At 39.9% G+C, this 20,097-nt stretch overlaps 2 protein-coding genes across 4 annotated transcripts in view; one reads left to right on the forward strand and one right to left on the reverse strand.

The window, feature by feature from the left end:
* The first annotated feature begins 1,731 nt into the window (after positions 1-1,731).
* The window catches only part of LOC135475979 (GMP synthase [glutamine-hydrolyzing]-like), a 32,402-nt gene continuing 14,036 nt past the window's right edge, over positions 1,732-20,097 (forward strand). The window contains exons 1-8 of one of the 2 annotated variants that reach the window (XM_064755959.1): positions 1,732-1,865; positions 3,199-3,321; positions 9,521-9,621; positions 9,935-10,026; positions 10,497-10,611; positions 12,988-13,085; positions 15,578-15,681; positions 16,612-16,805. In XM_064755959.1, coding sequence (XP_064612029.1) covers positions 3,204-3,321; positions 9,521-9,621; positions 9,935-10,026; positions 10,497-10,611; positions 12,988-13,085; positions 15,578-15,681; positions 16,612-16,805 — 822 coding nt within the window. In that variant the 5' untranslated portion in view covers positions 1,732-1,865; positions 3,199-3,203. Of the gene's footprint in view, positions 1,866-3,198; positions 3,322-7,820; positions 7,897-9,520; positions 9,622-9,934; positions 10,027-10,496; positions 10,612-12,987; positions 13,086-15,577; positions 15,682-16,611; positions 16,806-20,097 lie in introns of those variants that run through there. The other variant, XM_064755960.1, reaches the window with a different exon arrangement.
* LOC135475981 (uncharacterized) lies at positions 1,859-7,626 on the reverse strand. 2 transcript variants are annotated; one of them, XM_064755961.1, is made up of 6 exons: positions 7,496-7,626; positions 6,264-6,403; positions 4,372-4,591; positions 3,978-4,127; positions 2,724-2,928; positions 1,859-2,011 (listed from the first exon to the last, which is right to left on the reverse strand). In XM_064755961.1, the coding sequence occupies exons 2-6, from the start codon at positions 6,360-6,362 to the stop codon at positions 1,963-1,965; spliced, it is 723 nt and encodes a 240-aa protein (XP_064612031.1). In that variant the 5' UTR covers positions 6,363-6,403; positions 7,496-7,626; the 3' UTR covers positions 1,859-1,962. The 2 variants fall into 2 exon arrangements, with proteins under 2 accessions (XP_064612031.1, XP_064612032.1); XM_064755962.1 differs by lacking the exon at positions 1,859-2,011 and adding an exon at positions 2,032-2,221.

Consider the following 20,097-nt stretch of genomic DNA (forward strand, 5'->3'; position numbering starts at 1 on the left):
AGAACATACACAGTTGCAGTATAGCCAGAATCGCGGGGACAATGCTTCTGGGGAAATGTTCGCTAACCTTTACACAGCTTCATTGTCCGATGAAACAAGCCAGACCTATATGCCATAAGCACAAGTTTTTATCGTAGAAATGGCGAGCCTGGAGATTTAAGTTGCCTGGTGTCACTTAAAAAGTAGCCCTACCACGCCTTATCTGTACATATATAACATCCGTTGTCATGGGGCAGAATTCATCTACACCAGAAGGTAACGGTAAGTACTTTAGAAAACCTAACAGTCCTCTGCTTATACGAATCTAGAAATGACCGATATGACACATACAGACTCATAGAGGCTTACTCCCTATACATATACAGAGTTTGCATGCCAAGAATGTCGTTTGTGACGGAAAAAAACGTAACGCGTGGGGGTAAAGGGAAAGTTTGAAATTACTGACTCATTTACTTATTTCGGGGGACTCCGTGGCTCAGTTGTTTAGCGCGTTAGCGCAGCGTAATGACATATGAGCCGCTCAACAATGCGGTCGCTGTGAGTTAAGTCCAGCTCATGCTGGCTTCCTCTCCGGCCGTACGTGGGAAGGTCTGTTAGCAACCTGCGGATGGTCGTGTCTCTGCCCGGTTTCCTCCCACCATAATGCTGGTCGCCGTCCTATAAGTGAAATACTCTTGAGTACGGCGTAAAACACCAATCTAATAAAATAAATAAATAAAATAAAATTTATTTACTTCTTCGATTTTTGTTTAATGCCATATTCAAGAATTTTCACATATACAATGGCGGTCGGTGTTATGGATGATAGTCACCAAGGCCCTTCAGGCCCTACAGGCAGCAGTGAATTAACGCTGGATTTCTAGTCCCGACTGTGCGAGCAGTTTGAGTATAGCCATCCTTAATTCTTAGTCCATGCTATATACATCAGAGGTGACAAATACCAAATACATATACGCACATGCATTATACCAGCAAAAACTGGAAAAAAATCCCCGGAAAAAGATAAAGAATTCTTGGTCCAGTAGCTGTCGTTTTTGTACCATTTAATTTTATAATGTCGCAGATATATAAGCATATATAAATATTTATTACATGTTAAAACATATTGGCACGGACTTATATAAAACTTTGCTACATCGAAAGAATACATTTGTTTAAGATACAAATACGTCCCATTGACCTAAGTGGTAAAATACGTAACAAAAAAACTGGTATTGTAGTTTAATGCTGAAGACGGCAGAGCAAGACAAGGGCATTCCCTGAAGAGCCTTATTTAATTGTTTAAGTTTACATTTATACTATCCCACATCTATATTATACAAAAAAAACTCAGCTAATTATCCTTACATGTGATAATTTAAATTTTTTTTTAAATTTCCTCTTTAACCCTTGTCATAAACATTAACAAAAACAAATTCAATCAACCACATTAAAACTGTTTCACGTTAAACTTTAGTCAATGAACAAACAGTACACACGGTAATTTGTCCTTTTTTAAATTTTCAAAAATAATATGTGATAATATAAAAGTTATATTTCAAAATATACATGCATGTCAAAACTATTACAGTGAACGAAATAAATCAAGATACAGTGTCAACACCAGGGAAGCCTGTAAAGGGTATATAGCACGAAAATGAGATCGTCATTTTAACTACAGCTAATTCTGCATTTAGATGATGATGTGTCTGGTGTCATTTCTTTGGACAAAGATGACGAAGACGTCGAAAGAGATTTGTTTCCACTGGATCCTTCCGAACGCAAAGAAATTAAAAACTCACGTGATCTCCGTTTTCACCAATCACTGAGAAGGTCACGTCTTCAATCATGGAGGTCACGTTCTCGTTTTCACCCATATCAAACAGGTAAGCTTTATATATCATATATATGAAGTTTTGTGTTCAAATAAATAAAAGATACTGTAAATGACTATATCTCTTCACAGTGCCCATGTTGCTCCTCTCAGATTGCTGTTAACTGTTGTTGCACGTGCAGTTTGTTCCGCTCAAGCCTGAGAGGATTTGGAAACAAAGACAAGACATATAGAAGACGTACGGATGGTCATCAGATTGTCCAGAAGTCCAGTATATATTAGGCGTTTAAATGAAACATATAAGTGACGTGATTACTTACGAATTTTTAGGTGGACACCTATTGGAATTGTTGGGATTTTTATTACTTTTCTTCCGTTTTCTTGAAAAATTTTTGAAAGCCTTAGGTGCTGTAAAAGGAAAAGTTCTCATTGGGTGTTGCAGAAATTTTGTGATTTTAAAAACAAGGTTACAAGGCAAATTTTGGCTGTTTGCCATGGCCAAAAATTCCAAAGCCATGACCAAATATACCAAAAATGTCTGTTCACACATGTACCTTGAGTCATTACGAGCCCCCAAAAATTAACTTTTATTGGGCCAAATTCAACCGTCTAAGAAATATTGCGCTTTCCAGTTTCCTTTCAGGTCTAGACCTTACATACTAAAGAGACTGGCTTTGGGATGCCGTCCAGAAAAGTAACTGCTAAATCGTACGCCATGCCTTTGACTAACATTTAGGATACCTACCAATTCGCGATAAGCATGAAAATTCCAAAATCAAAGGAGAACAGTCTGGATTCGAACAGGCGACCTCAGTCGGCAGGCGCCGACAGGCTGCCGTGAAAAAACTACCGGGCCTTTCATACGCCACGGTTTCATATCATCGTGCTAAAGCAATCACTCTCAACTTACGTGTTTAGTTTAGGTGCCATCTTCGATTGGAGGCAGTACTTATCGGAGTACTCGCTGTACTCGGGCCACTGTCCACGGCGTGACAATATACTACAGTCATTCCGCGTCTTCAGATCCCGGTACTCCGCAAATGTTTTGTGCTGGACATTCTGCAAGATACTAGTCCTGTTCAGGGGCACAGTGGATCCAAACCAGGTGGTCGAATCTGAAACAACAATGTTGGTGCCATATGAATGACCATTTAAATATAGCGCGTGAAAAGAACATTATTTTAGCTAAAGATCTAAACAGTCAGTTGAAACGCAGATCGGTTTAGTTCAATCATTCAATGTTCATATGGGCCAGCATTGAATTGAAGATATGAAAGTGTTTCTTATCTGTTATAGTAGCTATTACACTGGAAGTTTCTATGATAATGAAAACGGTTACCAAGACATCAGTATTCAGCTTTTGAAGTTTTTTCTCTTGTTGACAGATACGATGAGACTCGTAAAGCCAGACGATACTTCACGTGACAGGTGCACTGACGACAAACTGGGCCGCTTAGTGCACATGGACCGACCAGACAGCAAAGCGCATGCTTACACCGGTACAAGCAGTAAGTTCCATGTTGACAAGTGAATCATGAATACCCTGATACATTGAGTAGAAGAAGTTGTTATGATTGTCGTTGAATGCTACAGCCTACTCGAAATTTTTTCACACATACAATGGTGGCCAGTTATATGGCTGGAGGAAATCGCAAAATGTGCAGAGTAAACCGCCAAAGTTTGGCAAGTCATGTGAGAACTTCCGTACAATAAGTCGCCCTCGGTCGCTTCTTCCCACCAGCTGGGCCTCAAGAACAATGGAAGCAATGGAATTATCGTGAATATTCTTTGTCCGAGAATGGAATTGAACTCATGTCTCGGTTGATTTATCGATTGAAAGGCACAAACTTTAGTCATGCGGCCATTACCTGCTCCCTTATTTCATCATCTGAATAAAGCTCAAATGCGAAATCAATAACACTCTTGAGTATCCGACTCATTCAGACGTGTGATATCAATGCTAAAATCCCACAATTCAATAGGACTGGCGTTTCTAATGAATATTTTTAATGAATTCATTATTATTTTTTTTAATGAAGTTACGAAGAAAAGCATTGAGAAGAAAATGTTGTTTTCAAATGGCTGAGCTATAACAAGACAGATGAAACTAATAGTTTGTTGAGGCTGACGAGGAACTTGTAAAGACTTGACCCATCAGACATACCTGGGCGTCTCTGTGAGTAATACCCCTCCCCCGGGCGGCCGTACGCCATCGTGACTAGACCTGGGGTGTTGGTGGGGGGTCGGCGGTACATATCAATCATTGTAAAGCTATGAGGCTCCTCTGACATGTAATGTTGATACGTTCTTCTGCCTGAAGGGAACGAGACACACGTTAAATATAAGAACACAACACTAAAACTAAACTGAAATTTAAATAACCATGAAAATGACAGTGTAGTTCTAAACGATACATAAACGCCTCTTGGTTCGGTGTAAATCAAAATTCGACCTAGGCAGGTGCGAAACAAAACACCAGAAGCAGTGGATGTTCCATGGAAGAAATTGTCAAAAATTAATTAACTCGACTTATTGCATTCAGTTAAACTCTTTCTTACCTGCGGTAATGGGTCCCCATTTGACTGTGGATCCAAGTCGGCTGGTGTGATAAGGCGTCGGAGCGTCCCGGACTTTTTGGTAGTCGATCCAGCAATGGGGGTGGTTCCGGGACATTCCCCGCACGACCTGAGCATTAGTACAGTAGGCGTAACGGTCCACATAGTGCCGTTTGTTGTCGAACTGTATGGGTTTGACTATGCGAAAATGGGGACTCGGGTCCTAGATTACAAGCAGAAGATCATAGTTCAGTGTGATTATTTTTTTGCGGAATTCTGTATTAATATATAAATGACGTATATGCCCCTAATTACGTGTCTTTAAGGAGTGATCACATATGACGATTCGTGCGATTTCATTAATTGCTTTTATTTATTTATTTATTTGATTGATGGATGTTTATGCCGTACGCAAGAAAATATCACATATGACGGCGGCCAGCATTATTGTAGGAGGAAAGTGACCAAAGACCGAGGGAAACCCACAACCATCCGCAGGTTGCTAACAGACCTTTCCACGTACGGTTGGAGAGGAAGTCAGCATGAGCTGGACTTAAACTCATAGCGACAGCACTGGTGGGATGCTCCTGCGTCATTTTACTTGCTGTTATTTAGCATCATACTGCATAGAGTCCTTTCTTTAGATTGTTCTACTCAGCTTTATTTTACTTGCTGTTATTTTCTTCGTCCTGTCTTCAGATGGTTCTACTCAGCTTTATTTTACTTGCTGTTATTTAGCATCATACTGCATCGAGTCCTTTCTTTCGATCGTTCTATTCAGCTTTATTTTACTTGCTGCTTTTTAACACCACACTGCATCAAGTCCTTTCTTTAAAGGAAACGCGTAATCCACTAAAATATGACCGGATTTAGCTGATACGAGTTCATCCATGGCTAAATCCGAATGATTCGTTGCTGTCTTTCAACGTGATTCTGCCTCATCCCAAAATAGCGTCGATCCCTCTGCCTTTATTCAGACTGCGATATGGCACAGTAACATTTTATACATGGCCATCTTGCTTTCTTCTCTGAAGAGTCACGGCATGTTCCATAATTTCAAGTGTGAGTCGCATGATTCTGCGTGTGAGGTTCAGACATAAAGGTAACCTGACGGGTGAAATTAGTTTTCTGTACATTTATCATGAACTACAAGTTTAGTATCTTCAAAGAAAGTGAGGTTTAATGAATTTGTGGCCTACGAATCGAACGAAATCTAACTGTACATGTTTAATTAATGGATTGAAAGTTTCTTCAGTCAAAAACACGTATGAAAAAAACTCAGGCGCTTTATTTACTTATTTATTTCAATGTCGTCTAACACCATGCTGAAGAATATTTCACTTATACAATGGATGTCAGTAAATGGTTGTAGGAAACCAGAGTACCCAGGAAAGCCACCGATCTATGACAAGCTCCCACATCTGATGTACAGCTATGCGAACATTAGACTGCACAAATGGGTCTTTGATCACCTATTATCACCAAACCCAAGCAATATGTCAGAGCGTTGGAATCTGCAGAAAAATCTCATCAACATAGTTATCAAAGCATGTAGCACAACCTCAACGATACCTAAGGTGTAATAAATTATGGGTAGTGCATGGTCAGAAATTGAATCTGCATGTGAGCATGTATTTTCACTGCCATACCGTGTACTAGTAGGATACACTCTTGTGTGCCGGAGGTAGTAGGGGTTGGGAATTGGAATACATCTTACTATTATTTAGTGAACGTATTCTTTAAGTTTCAAGCAGTTATTATACACAGTGGGGTAAATAAAAGTCTACAGACAGCGAAAATTAAATTCAATATAAACAGGTCTTGTCCACGAATAAGTGCTGTAGAATGTGAGTGTGATAATTATGAACAGGGTGTCAAATTAAGGATATCTTTACCTTCTTCATATTTTTCACTTGCTCATCGCTTAGAACGGTGTATGGTACATTTGGCGCCCGTGGGCGATCTGTGAGAGAATCGATCTTAGGATCATCCATTCTTGAACTAAGCTTTCAGCTTCGATTTACACGTCGATGAACTGCAAATATAAAGGATGGTAGTGAAGGCACATCCCATGTGACGTGCGGTATTATATCACGGCCCGTATGCCATTACATCATTGACATGTATGACATAACACCCATGCCTGGAATGTACACTGGTTATGAAACAAGGCTTGTGAGAATCTCAAAAAGCCCTTGGCTATGAGCAAAAACACTGATGAACGGGAAAGAAAATGGAAAGACACCTCAACCTGGATGCAAAACCGAGTTTTTGTATAGCTAACAATATACACTATTTTTTAAATTCAGGAAACAGCACTAACGTAAACCGTATTTAAAATATGTCACTTTTATAATAGTCCAGATGAACACCGCACTTCTATGTACCTGACGTAAAACAACAGCTTAGGCTATACCAAGTTTGCATGCACGTTAGATATAGCTACACGTGGATTCGACCACGCAATTTCACACATCAAAAGCTAAATGTTTGTCAAGAGGCACATTATAAGAGTACGTCCAATGAGGGTCAAGTGCTTAAATTTTGATTGGTAGATGTTGACAGATATCCACTTCAGTCGACACAGAAGACACAGAATAACTTTATAATAGCCCGCCTACAGACTAGTGATGGTAGCCGACTGCATGGTATCGAGCTACCATCAAATAAAGTCACCAAATTCCAACGACTAAGGAAGGCCTTAAACTCAGTTATGCATATATACATGTGTTATTCCCCATCTTCAAATTAACGACAAGTCAAAACTACCCATACTCGTATGGATTTGAACCTAAGAGACATGTAGTCACAAAACACACATAGGCCTACGTCTTTTGCGGCGTAAAACAAATCATCAATCAGATTCCGTTGACCGCATTACACATCAGCGCTGTTCACACGCGTATTATATGGTATTTCTACATATGAAATCACCAGACGGTGAATGGAATGACTACTGAATGCATGGTCTAAGCTGTGCCTGTCAGTATGGCGAGACGAGACCATCTCAGCTGTAGAATTTCAAGACATAGCACTAGGTCAAACAAACATGTATGGGTGGCGAAGCTACTGGGCCACAGTTAACGTGCATTTGTGTGACAGTTTACAGACAGCATCAGAAAATTACCACAACGACCGAGGTCTTCCGAATTGCCAAGTCTCGATTTGTCACGCCGCTTCCATGTCCTGAAAATTTCCCCGAGGAAATTCAGCAAATCCGAGTGCAAAAATGTGAAAACTAGCAATGGCGGATTGTTGCTACAACTACGTAGAGTCTACATAGCAACCAGTGAAAGTGAAATGAATATACAACGTTTTCACATAACGTTAACATTAAAAATCAATGAATTTTAAGTGGTATTCTGGTGTTCATATATAAGATTTCTTCAATGTCAGATTTTATCCAATAACCTTGTAAATCACCCGATGCTGAGTACGCATGCCCGAAGAAATGCATGTGCATGTTGGGCCGGTTTTTCTCGCGGACACTGGGCAGTTGCTGTGGTGGTCGGACAGCAGACTCCGACGGTGAGCGTTAATGACTACGTCACCACACACCATAACATAGTTCAGTTTAACATCAGTTTGGAAGTGGCACACAGTTGCAGGATCTTTTACTGTTGAAGCTTTGTTGATGCATTTTTTCTGCACCTGTGTTGTCAATCATACCAAGACCAGAGTTATGTACAACAACAACAACTAATGTTGTTGAATTGAATCTGTTTACAGAGCGCAATTTAGCGGAGTTTGACACGTTGCTTTTCCTGAAGCCTTGGAGGCCCTCTTAAATAGCGTAGAGATGAAAGGTATCGGGTTATTCAATTTAAAACAGAGTGTAAACAGTGGATGTTACATTACAATGGTTAAATGACACGGTCAGTTGGCAACAACCCACTTTAGTATTACAGAGATGCGAATTGGTCTGCCATTAGGCATTACACACGACGTAGGTTTTACTGTATATTCTTATATGGGCAGTACTGCCATTCTTATATTTGATAGGACCTAGTTGTTACATTCATGTTGATAAATAAGCCAGTGTCTTTTCACTGTTACATGAACATCTTGTAAGATCTCGGATGCATTTCCCGAAATGCTGCTCAGGTTTATTATAAAATCTATATTTGTTGGGATTAACAATGTTAAATAAAACTGGTAAAGTGTTTCAAATACCATGATGCAGCCCTTGTATTAAGTTGCTCCATTTAGAATGATTAAGAGCTATTAAACATTGCTAATACTAAATTACCCAGCATATTCTTTTGTTTCATCTATGTTTAACAACTTATAGTCCTTTTAGTCTTGTTGCATTAGTGTTCTCATGGAAAAGATGCCTGCCTCTCTTACTTCATCAGAAAGTGTCCAAATTTTGTGACATGGTCTGACTAGCTTGCTTCATCATCACTAATTAGACACAATTTTCATGTCTTGTAGTTTGAATCTCCTTAGCATCTATAGGGTCCTCTGTTAACCTAGTGGTTAGCTTGACAGCACAATCACCTAGAAGCCTCTGAATAATGTAGTCAGTGTGAGTTCAAGGTCAAACTTATGCCGTTTTCCTCTCCGGTCGTACGTGGAAAGGTCTGGCAGTGACCAGTAGATGGTCATATGTTTTCCAATCCATGCTTTGCTCAGTTTATTCCCATCATAATGCTGGCTGCCATCATATTGATGAAATATTTTTGAGTGTGGTGTAAAACAATAAATAAATCCATAGCATCAAAGGCACAACTAGACGGATATTTAAGTTCAAGCGATAGTCTGCTAGCACTTTCTTGCCTGGCACTCCGAGCTAAGGCTAAATTGCAAGAGACATTATGTGCACCTAAAAATCATCAACATTTCTGGCAAGTCAGTTGTTTTAATTTGACATTGACAACACTTCATGTGCCAGTTTTCAGATTTGCCCACTACAGTGTTCATATACCAAAAGACACTGCTTGAGATAGGCCAAAGATAAAATAATGTTAAAGGACTCGCAAAGTCCATCCCACCCGCCACCCACCCCTCCCAAAAAAAGAGGAAAAAATATAAAGGTAGATAAATAATGATAGGTTAATCGTAATCTTCTTATAAACAGTGTGGAAGTATATTGAGTAACATTTTTGTGTTTTCACAGAAGAGTGTACAACTTTTTTGTTTTATGTTTCAGACATAACCATGAATGGGTCGTCATTAGCTAATCATGTCAATGGAGAGGTCACAGTGCAAGAAAAGATTGTAATACTGGATGCAGGGGCGCAATATGGCAAGGTGTGTGTAGAAACATACATTATCTTTAGAAGTGGGGTGATGTTTCTGAGAAGTAGGAGGCAGATGTCTGAGGATCGCCTTCATGTACATGTAGATCAACTGACCTTAGACGCTGTCTGCATGATGAAGTCTAGCCCATTTTGATCCTAAACATTGTTTATTAGGAATACACAACCTCATTCACACCAAGCTGAGTCAGTAACAGCCTGATTTGAACACTTAACTTCATTGACCTGACTTGATGGTCAGAGTGAAGACAGTATTGATTGCTCGGCCTGAGAAAGGTTTGTTAAAATTATTCTTATCTTTGCAGGTTATTGACAGAAAGGTACGCGAGCTGTCAGTGGAGTCTGAAATCTTGCCACTGGACACCCCAGCGTTCCTCATCAAAGAAAAAGGATACAGGTGAGTTGTTCCTCCTCTCATTCCTTGACAAAAATTGCGCTATTTCGGTTTGTACATCTGATTTTGAGAATTTCTATGGTAGAACTTAATTGTAGTGAACATTTCTGTATTGGTGAATCATTGTTAAGGTGTCTTGCTTTCTCAGATGGTTTAAGCTCTGACTTGCTGTGACTGTTGGGCCCTTGATGAGTGAGGTCATATGTTCAAATCCGGGTCTTGAAGGTTAGACTTTGTTGAAGTCAGGAGTTTTACAAGGTTCCTGGCAAAGGGTAGTTTTACTACTGGTATGCCATTTCCCGCGGCACATAAAGGTCTGTTGTGGGCATATGAGCGAAATGCTGTTCAGCATAGTATTAAACGTTTTAACACCTATGCAATAAATGAATAATAAGATTATCATTGAGGAAAAATTGATCTTGTCATCACTGCTACCGAGACTCCTTGATCACACTTTATGAGTGTCTTTACAGAGCCATCATTATATCAGGCGGCCCAAGTTCTGTGTACGCTGAAGATGCACCTCGCTACGATCCAGAGATTTTCACCTGTGGATTACCTGTCCTGGGAATCTGCTACGGCATGCAGGTAAAACCTGGGTCTTGTACAAGTAAAATCAACTTTTCCTTCTTTCCAGAATTATGTTAAATGGCACAAAGTGATAAAATTTGAGACTGATATTCTGTCAGCTTGAAGAAAGGACCTCATCTATCATGATTTTTGATTCAAATGCATGTGTAAAAATGTATAACCTCCTTTCTGTAGATCCTGCATGCGTCTTTGGCTTCGCTTTTTAGACTGTAGGTAGTAAGGAGAGGTATTGTGAGAGTGGGGATCAGATGCTGGTGGTGTCGGTGTCCTGTTTGGTTACAGTTTTTGGCCAGTCTTTGGGTTGCTGTGGCCAGGCATCGTACACAGATAGCCAATTCTTGTAGGGATTTGCATATCAGAGACCAAGGAAGTTTTCACCTCATAGCTCATCCATTCCTCAGCCATTCCCAGGGTTACATTTGCCACGCATAGTGCATGAATTGCCAAGTGCATTTCATGATTTGCATATCAAAGACCTAAGCGGTAAATTTATGCAAGAACTCCATAGCTTACAAAGTTACTGCTCTGAAATCCTTACTCACTCGACTGTATAATAATTTTGGCCTTCAGTGTTGATTTAACGGCAGGAAACGGCAGCACTATCTAATTAGAGAATAACATCTGTGTATGACAGTGTCAATCATTCTTTTTTATTTTGGTTTAAAGGGCAATATTTGAACGTATCACATGACTTGAACATTTGGCAGTTTTTCAAACTGCTCAATCAGACACGCTACCGTAATTCTCTGTATGTCTTGTTCTATTAGCCATAGAAGCATAGCTTGTTTACCTCAGATGAAGCATGCCTTTTGGCTCGAAGTCCATACTATTTCTTCTCTGCCTTTAACTGTGACAAATCTCACACGCAAGTCTTGATACGTGTCCCATCTCGACTCAGCTGCAAGAGCACCTTTATGAAATTGGTATCCCAGAATGGCCCTTTCTGAGTACAAGGGAGACCACTGCGGTGATGCAGCTACTAAGATGATGGCATCGGCATTAATGTTTTGGGTTTATTCTCCGGACCAGTGACAGTCAGGACTGTGTACTTCTGTCTGAGTCAGGACGGGATACACATCACTACCTACAAGTGTCTGTGATTTGTTACGGATAAAGGTTAAAGGTTGAAGGAATATGCTATGGACTTCAAGCCAAAAGGTATGCTTGATCGGAGTAAACCGATCAGTGGCTCTGGGGCAAGTGGTGAAAGTTGAGCCAGAGTCAAGCCACACTGGCAAGAAGGGTCTCCCTTTCCAGTCATCTTTTATTTGTAGGAATTTTGGTTTCCTTTCTTAACGTCAGAACACCAAACTGTACATTATATACTGCATAAGACTCACAGTTATATGTGGGTTCAATAGTGATAATGAAGTCGAGGCATCACTACGTAAATGTAAAGGGTTTAACTTCCTACTTGAAAGCTATTGATCTTCATGCCGGGATAATTATGTGGATCGACAGCTAGGGGAACCTTTTACATTGATGTGGTGATGCTTCAGCTTCATCATTACCATGTATAATGTTTTTTGCAAGAAATGTTTTGCAAAATTTGTGTTGCAAAGCTTTGTGAAGGTGACCCTGATATTTTACAATTATTAAAACGTTGTGTATCAAATAAAGTGAACATTTTCCTTTCAAGTATTACAAGACAGTGCTTGCACATCATCGAATCTACTTAAACGTCTGTTTAGCTCATCTTACAAAGTGAGGAGAGGTAATGTGAAAGGGGGATCCGATGCTGCCAATGGCCAATTTGGTTACAGTTTGGGCCAATTTTAGGGTTGCAGTGGCCACCAATAGTACACAGATAACCAATCATCCGTATAGTGATTTGCATATCAAAGATTACAGAAGTCTTTTACCTCAGCTGAACATTTTGCTCAGCTATTCACAATGTTAGTTTCCTCCCATTGCTAAATTTAGTTTGTGATTTGCATATCAAAGACACTTGTGGTAAAGTTGTAAAGTTGTGCACTAACTCCCCCACAGTGTCTTTTACCACCACAATGATTTAAAACTCCATATCATGTGAAGTCAGTGCTTTGCAATCATTACACATACGATAAACAGTCTTAGTTGTGACAGTATGATAATTTTGATCTTTTATGTTGATCTCATGGCAAGATCTTAGCACTATATAATTAGAAGATACTATCTGTGGATGGTTTCAATTGTTGTACTTAGAGTTCAGTATTTGAATATATCACATGACTAGAACATTATGCAGTTTTATAAACTGCTCTATCAGGCGAGCTACTAGTAATCTCTGAATGCCTTGTTCTTCCCATGAAGTGGTCAAATGAAAGTCCGCTTTCATGATAGGTTTTTCATAACTAATAGAATTTTTAATTGTATTCTTTTCCTAACCACTAGATGATGAACAAGGAGTTCAATGGCTCTGTAACAAAGAATTCCACCAGAGAAGACGGTCAGTTTGTGATAGAAATCAACACAAAGTGCCCTTTGTTCAAGTAAGTCAAACCAAGCAGCTGTGCCGCATTGCACTTTTGTTAAAGTACATGTAAGTCAAACCAAGAAGCTTTGGCCCATTACACAAAATACTTTTTATTCAAGTAAGTAAACTAGATAGCTGTGGTCCATTGCACAAAATGCCCTTTGTTCAAGTAAATTGCCCTCTGTTCAAGTACATGTAAGTAAAACCAGGCAGCTCTGCCCTATAGTACAAAATGCCCTTTGTTCAAGTACATGTAAAAACCAAGCAGTTGTGGCCTATTGTAAAAATGCCTTTTGTTAAAGTAAGTAAACTAGACAGCTGTGGCCCATTGCACAAAATGCCCTTTGTTCAAGTAAGTAAAACCAAGCAGCTGTGCCCTATTGCACAAAATGCCCATTGTTCAAGTACAGGTAAGTAAAACCAAGCAGGTGTGGCCCATTGCACAAAATGCTTTTATTCAAGTAAGTAAAACCAAGCAGCTGTGGCTCATTACACAAAATGCCCTTTGTTCAGGTACATGTAAGTAGAACCAAGCAGTTGTGGCCCATTGTACAAAATACCCTTTGTTCAAGTAAGTAAAACCAGGCAACTGTGGCCCATTGCACAAAATGCTCTTAGTTGAAGTAAAACTAGACAGCTGTGGTCCAATGCACAAAATGCTTTTTTGTTCAAGTAAGTAAACTAGACAGCTGTGGCCCATTGTGCATAATGTTCTTTGTTCAAGCAAGTAAACTAGACAGCCATGGCCCATTGCACAAAATGCCCTTTGTTCAAATAAGTAAAACCAAGCAGCTGTGGCCCATTACACAAATTGCCTCTTGTTCAAGTAAGTAAAACCAGGCAGCTTGAGCCCATTGCACAGAATGCTCTTTGTTCAAGTAAAATGTCCTCTGTTCAAGTACATGTAAGTAAAACCAAGCATCTGTGACCCATTTCTCAAAATGCCCTTTGTTGAAGTGCGTAAACTAGACAGCTGTGGTCCATTGCTCAAAATGCCTTTTGTTCAAGTAAGTAAAACCCAGGCAACTGTGGCCCATTTACAAAATGCCCTTTGTTGAAGTGCGTAAACTAGACAGCTGTGGCCCATTGCACAAAATGCCATTTGTTCAAGTAAGTAAACTAGAGAACCATGGCCCATTGCACAAAATGCTGTATGTTCAAGTAAGAAAACCAGATAGCTGTGGCCCATTGCACAAAATGCCCTTTGTTCAAGTAAGCAAGAGTAGGCAACTGTGGCCCATTGCACAAAATGCCCTTTGTTCAAGTAAGTAAAACCAACCAGTTATTGCTCACAGCACAACATGCCATTTGTTAATGTACATGTAAGTAAAACCAGGCAGCTGTGGTCCACTGCACATAATGCCCTTTGTTCAAGTAAATAACTGAACAAATGCCCTTAGTTCAAGTAAGTAAAACCGGGAAACTTTGGCCCATTGCACATAATGCCCTTTGTTCAAGTAAGTAAAACCAAGCAGCTGTGGCCCATTGCTCAAAATGCCCTTAGTTCAAATAAGTAAAACTAGGCAACTGTGGCCCGTTGCACATAATGCCCTTTGTTTAAGTAAGTAAAACCAGGCAACTGTGGCCCATTGCACAAAAAGCTCTTAGTTCAAATAAATAAAACCAGGCAACTGTGGCCCATTGCACATAATGCCCTTTGTTCAAGTATGTAAAACCAGGCAACTGTGGCCCATTGCACAAAATGCTCTTAGTTCAAATAAATAAAACCAGGCAACTGTGGCCCATTGCTCAAAATGCCCTTAGTTCAAATCAGTAAAACTAGGCAACAGTGGCCCATTGCACATAATGCCCTTTGTTCAAGTATGTAAAACCAGGCAACTGTGACCCATTGCACAAAATGCTCTTAGTTCAAATAAATAAAACCAGGCAACTGTGTCCCATTGCACATAAAGCTCTTTGTTCAAGTATGTAAAACCAAGTAGCTGTGGCCCATTACACGATATGCCCTTTGTTTAGGAAAATAAAACGAAGTAGTTCTTGCCCAGGGTACAACATGTCATTTGTTGAAATGAGTGAAACCAAGCAGCTGTGGTCCATTTGACAAAATGGGACTGATATGTAACACAGTTGTATACAATTAACACAAGGTCACAAGTGGTTTTAGTTCAAAAGATGGAAAGATGAAAAAAAACAAAAAGCTAAGTTAGTATGTGTTTGTTGTGTTTTGTACATCTCATAAAGCCCTTGTGGGCTGTAAAGGGAGGCTTACCTGCAAACTGTAGATGCTTGACAATTGTTGGAATTCAGTTGTGACTTTGTGTCAGGAGTTTTACCAGGCACCTGCACTTTATATGGTTTCTTCTGGGCTTTGCATGGTTTCTTATGGGTTTTTCTCTATTCTTATGGTACTACTGTGTTGTCTGATAAGTGAAATACGGATGTATTCTGCTGTAATACAAAAAATCCCTGACTAACGCCTTGACTAAAAAAAAAGCAAAACATAAGGAAATCCCAATCTCAGCATCTATTGACTGTGTTGTGTTTCAGAGGCTTAAAGAAATCCCAAGAAGTATTATTAACACATGGGGACAGCATCCAGAAAATTGCTGATGACTTTGAGGTGATGGCTGAGTCAGGATCTCTTATAGCTGGTAAGTTGTGCGCATGAGAACTGAGCTTAGTTTCTAGCAGAGGAGGTTTGTATCTTTGTACAGTCAAACCCTGCACTGGACATGGAATTTGTTGATTGCCCAATCTCACTGTTTGTGGGGGCCGTAGTGATAATAAGCTGTCAACAATGCTTGCGTGACTAAGTGTACAGTGTAACATTAGTGGAAGGTAACTAGTCTTCTGCTAGCATGCTGTGCAGATCTGTATATCAGGTGACAAAGAGTAAGTTGCCAAAGAGTGGTGGGGTACCGTGTGCAAACTGGTTTCCTCAACCCATAAAACTGACTTCCATCACGTAAGACAAAAATTCTTGAGTATTGCATAAACAACAATTAATTTTGTTTTCTTTGCAGTAGATTTGGCATGGTATGAGAAGCCTTTTTCTAATGGAACATGCGTGAAAAGTGGACTGGAATTGAATGAACTGCTTAAAATTTAAACTGACCTGTTTGAAATTTGTAAGGGATTTGTGCACAGTAGATCAAGTAATTCTATTCAGCTATTTAAAGTGGTGGCAGAAGAAAATGTTTCCTCTGAAAGCTTTCCCTGGTTTCATCTTCACATAAACTGTATAGCCATCATTAGGGATATACTCTTGACTACACCATTAAGCATGAGTAAAACCAAATAATTCTTCAGCTGTGGGTATTGTGACCTAGTATGACATCATGTCTTCTGACAGAACTGAGGGAAAGGTGTGAAATGACAAAAACTGAGCAATGAAGGATTTACAGATAATACATCTATTGTTTATGATTTTATGATTTGTTACGTACAACTTTTTAAATAGGCTTTAACTTTTAACATACAGGACATATCAATGTTGAATAAACTGCTGAGACCAGGTTAAGTCAATGTCAAATTAATAAATCTTACAGCAACTTTCTGTTCGTTGTGTTTTTTTTCACCAGGTATAGCTAATGAGAAAATGCAGCTGTATGGTGTCCAGTTTCATCCAGAAGTTGATCTGACAGAGAATGGCAAGGCTATGTTGCAGAATTTCCTGTTCAACATCGTAGGCCTGAAGGGAATGTACACCATCTCCAGTAGAGAGCAGGCCTGCATTGAATACATACGCAAAACTGTCGGGGAACACAAAGTGTTGGTAAGACAGCTGAAGACAACATAGACAGATGTTTTTAGGGATATTATCTGTTATACCTGCTGTATCACATTAGGGAAGATTTTCCTGATCCACAGGTATTGATACAACTCCCACCCGAGCTTACATTCTTGACCCAACAAGAACGGAACCTTCACAAGAATGTTTAGTGCAAAGCTCACAGTGACGTGTCTAGGATTAGTGCAGTTGACCTCTGCCCATTTTCTTGGGTTTTTGTGGAGTGACATATGTAGATCGGTTTTCTCTTGGCTCTGCCCATTTACTCATGTATGTGTAGAGGTACAGTGTAGATAGGTTTTCTCTTGGCTCTACCCATTTACTCATGTATGTGTAGAGGTACAGTGTAGATTGGTTTTCGCTTGGCTCTGCCCATTTGCTCATGTACCTGTAGATGTACAGTGTAGATTGGTTTTCGCTTGGCTTTGCCCATTTGCTCATGTACCTGGGAAGGTACAGTGTAGATTGGTTTTCTCTTGGCTCTGCCCATTTGCTCATGTATGTGTAGAGGTACAGTGTAGATTGGTTTTCTGTGGGCTCTGCACATTTGCTCATGTTCCTGGTAAGGTACAGTGTAGATTGGTTTTCTCTTGGCTCTGCCCATTTGCTCATGTATGTGTAGAAGTACAGTGTAGATTGGTTTTCTCTGGGCTCTACCCATTTGCTCATGTACCTGGGGAGGTACTGTGTAGATTGGTTTTCTCTGGGCTCTGCCCATTTGCTCATGTACCTGGGGAGGTACAGTGTAGATTGGTTTTCGCTTGGCTCTGCCCATTTGCTCATGTACCTGGGAAGGTACAGTGTAGATTGGTTTTCTCTGGGCTCTGCCCATTTGCTCGTGTACCTGGGGAGGTACAGTGTAGATAGGTTTTCTCTTGGCTCTACTCATTTACTCATGTATGTGTAGAGGTACAGTGTAGATTGGTTTTCGCTTGGCTCTGCCCATTTGCTCATGTACCTGTAGATGTACAGTGTAGATTGGTTTTCGCTTGGCTTTGCCCATTTGCTCATGTACCTGGGGAGGTACAGTGTAGATTGGTTTTCTCTTGGCTCTGCCCATTTGCTCATGTATGTGTAGAGGTACAGTGTAGATTGGTTTTCTGTGGGCTCTGCACATTTGCTCATGTATGTGTAGCGGTACAGTGTAGATTGGTTTTCTGTGGGCTCTGCACATTTTCTCATGTTCCTGGTAAGGTACAGTGTAGATAGGTTTTCTCTGGGCTCTGCCCATTTGCTCATGCACCTGGGAAGGTACAGTGTAGATTGGTTTTCTCTGGGCTCTGCCCATTTACTCTGGTACCTGTAGAGTGACATGTAGATATGTTTTCTTTGGCCTCTGCCCACTTTCTCCAGTACCTGTAGAGGTGCAGTGTAGATTTGCCCATGTCAGTGAATAATAGTGGTGGAAATTTTCAATATTCCATGCGTTATATAAATAAACCACAATTTTGATTGGTCACCTGAACTTCATTGACAAGTTTATCCAATGAAAAAGTACAACTGTATACCAGACTACTTCTATTGTTTTTTGTCGTGAAAAAAAAAGCTACCGTCAATCAGTTTCCACCGCTTTCTTGGTACCAAACAGTTAATTTTTTTGTACACTGGATAGGCATAAAAATTATCTTCATGAAATTGCAAAGGTTGGTGAAAAGAAATAAAGCGCTTGACGCTGTACGCCTAAAATAAGAACACAAATTCAACCGTCAACAACAGTAGCATGTCTCAGAGTCAGATTTTGACAAAATTAAACGCCTACATGTAAAAAATTACCTTACTACTTTGCAGAGCACCAAACAGTTGTCTCGTGTGTATGAGCTGCTTTGTAACTGATGTACCTCAAGATTATTCTTACATCTAGTCCATTCTATTTACCACATTCAACACAATAATTGATCCCGCTGTGACTTTTAGATTCAACATCACATCTACCATCACACAGAAAGTCCAAAACAAAGTCAACATAAAGCACTTTGAAACATCGTAGACACTGTTTTGTTGCATTCTCCGAGTTCAAGATGGTGATTAAGACCGTCAGTTAAGTTTTGAGGTCAACTGTTTGCGTTAAAAGCCTAAATTTGAATGTTTTGTTCCATATGATTATCGAAAATCACCGCTCCTCGCACCTTGGAACTCGTCGTGTGACGTCAGTTGTCTTAGATATATGATCTAGATTAAGGTCACGGTTTTGGAGGCAAATGTTTCGATAGCTGAGCTGTTCGGAAATGCTGATATTTTTGAAAAAAAAATGAAAGCTTGTCATCTTATTGAAATGTACAGTAAATGATGTAAAGTTTCGCCCTTGGACTCAGAAAGTGTATCCCAGGATTCATTGCGTTGATTGTGGTTGTTACTGACTGAGCGCCGCAGGAGGGCATCAGGGCTAGTCAGGGGATTAATTGGACTATACAAGAATGTGATAAACAAGCTCACGCTTCACTGAGCAGTTAGTCTATGATCCTACCACCAACAGTTCATGTTTTCCTCTCTTTTAATCATAATAATGATAGTACTTCGCAACAAGTTGATTATTTTGTTATCATTATTTTGTGATAAACGGGAATTTGGGAGAAAACTGTGTGGAGATTAAGCGTGACTACCCATTACCTTTTCCCGTGTGGCGTGTCAAGTCAAATATCCGTTTTTAAAATGCAGGGTTCTATGTATACAAAGCTGTCTCAGATTTTAGCATGCTGCAAATCAATACTTGCAAACTAGTCTTACCAGTAGATGAGATGATGTCAAATTGCGATCAAAGCGACACCTACACACGTGTGTTTGTACACACCTGTTTGCACAGCTGCAGCTATACATTTCTTGTTCATTCTTGCGTAATTTGAAAGACTGTCAATTTCTGCTCATGCATATTTCATAAACATGAATACTTAATTTACTTAATACTGAATAGAGTCCCCTCAAATGAAATTTTAGTAGATACTTGTAGATACAAGCCACTTACAATCACAGGACTCCAAATTTCCACGTGTCTACCCATCAATCACGTGATTTTTGTTGGCGAAAGGTAAAACAATAATAATAAAGCCAGTGACGGTGTTGTGCGCACATGTGATAACAAGTCAAACAATTCTGTCTCCCTGGACTTGCACACAGAGCTAATCGCTCTCTTCTTTCATCTTAATGCCAAGCCAGATTGTGCAAAAGTAAACGACAGAAACTCACATGCGAAACTATGGTCATTTACCATACATTGGTCTTTTCTGAGCTCTGCCCATTTTCTCAGGTACCTATAGAGGTACAATGTATGTTGGTTTTCTCT

Source organism: Liolophura sinensis, chromosome 9 (genome assembly GCF_032854445.1).
Source record: "Liolophura sinensis isolate JHLJ2023 chromosome 9, CUHK_Ljap_v2, whole genome shotgun sequence".
Taxonomy (NCBI): Eukaryota; Metazoa; Mollusca; class Polyplacophora; order Chitonida; family Chitonidae; genus Liolophura; species Liolophura sinensis.

Excerpts from the sequence above, each read along its gene's own strand:
- LOC135475981 (XM_064755961.1), bottom strand. The coding sequence starts at position 6,362 with ATGGATGATCCTAAGATCGATTCTCTCACAGATCGCCCACGGGCGCCA. Across the intron at positions 4,592-6,263 it reads AAGTGAAAAATATGAAGAAG|GACCCGAGTCCCCATTTTCG; the intron begins GTAAAGATATCC and ends CTTGTAATCTAG. Across the intron at positions 2,012-2,723 it reads ATGGCACCTAAACTAAACAC|GCTTGAGCGGAACAAACTGC; the intron begins GTAAGTTGAGAG and ends AAATCCTCTCAG.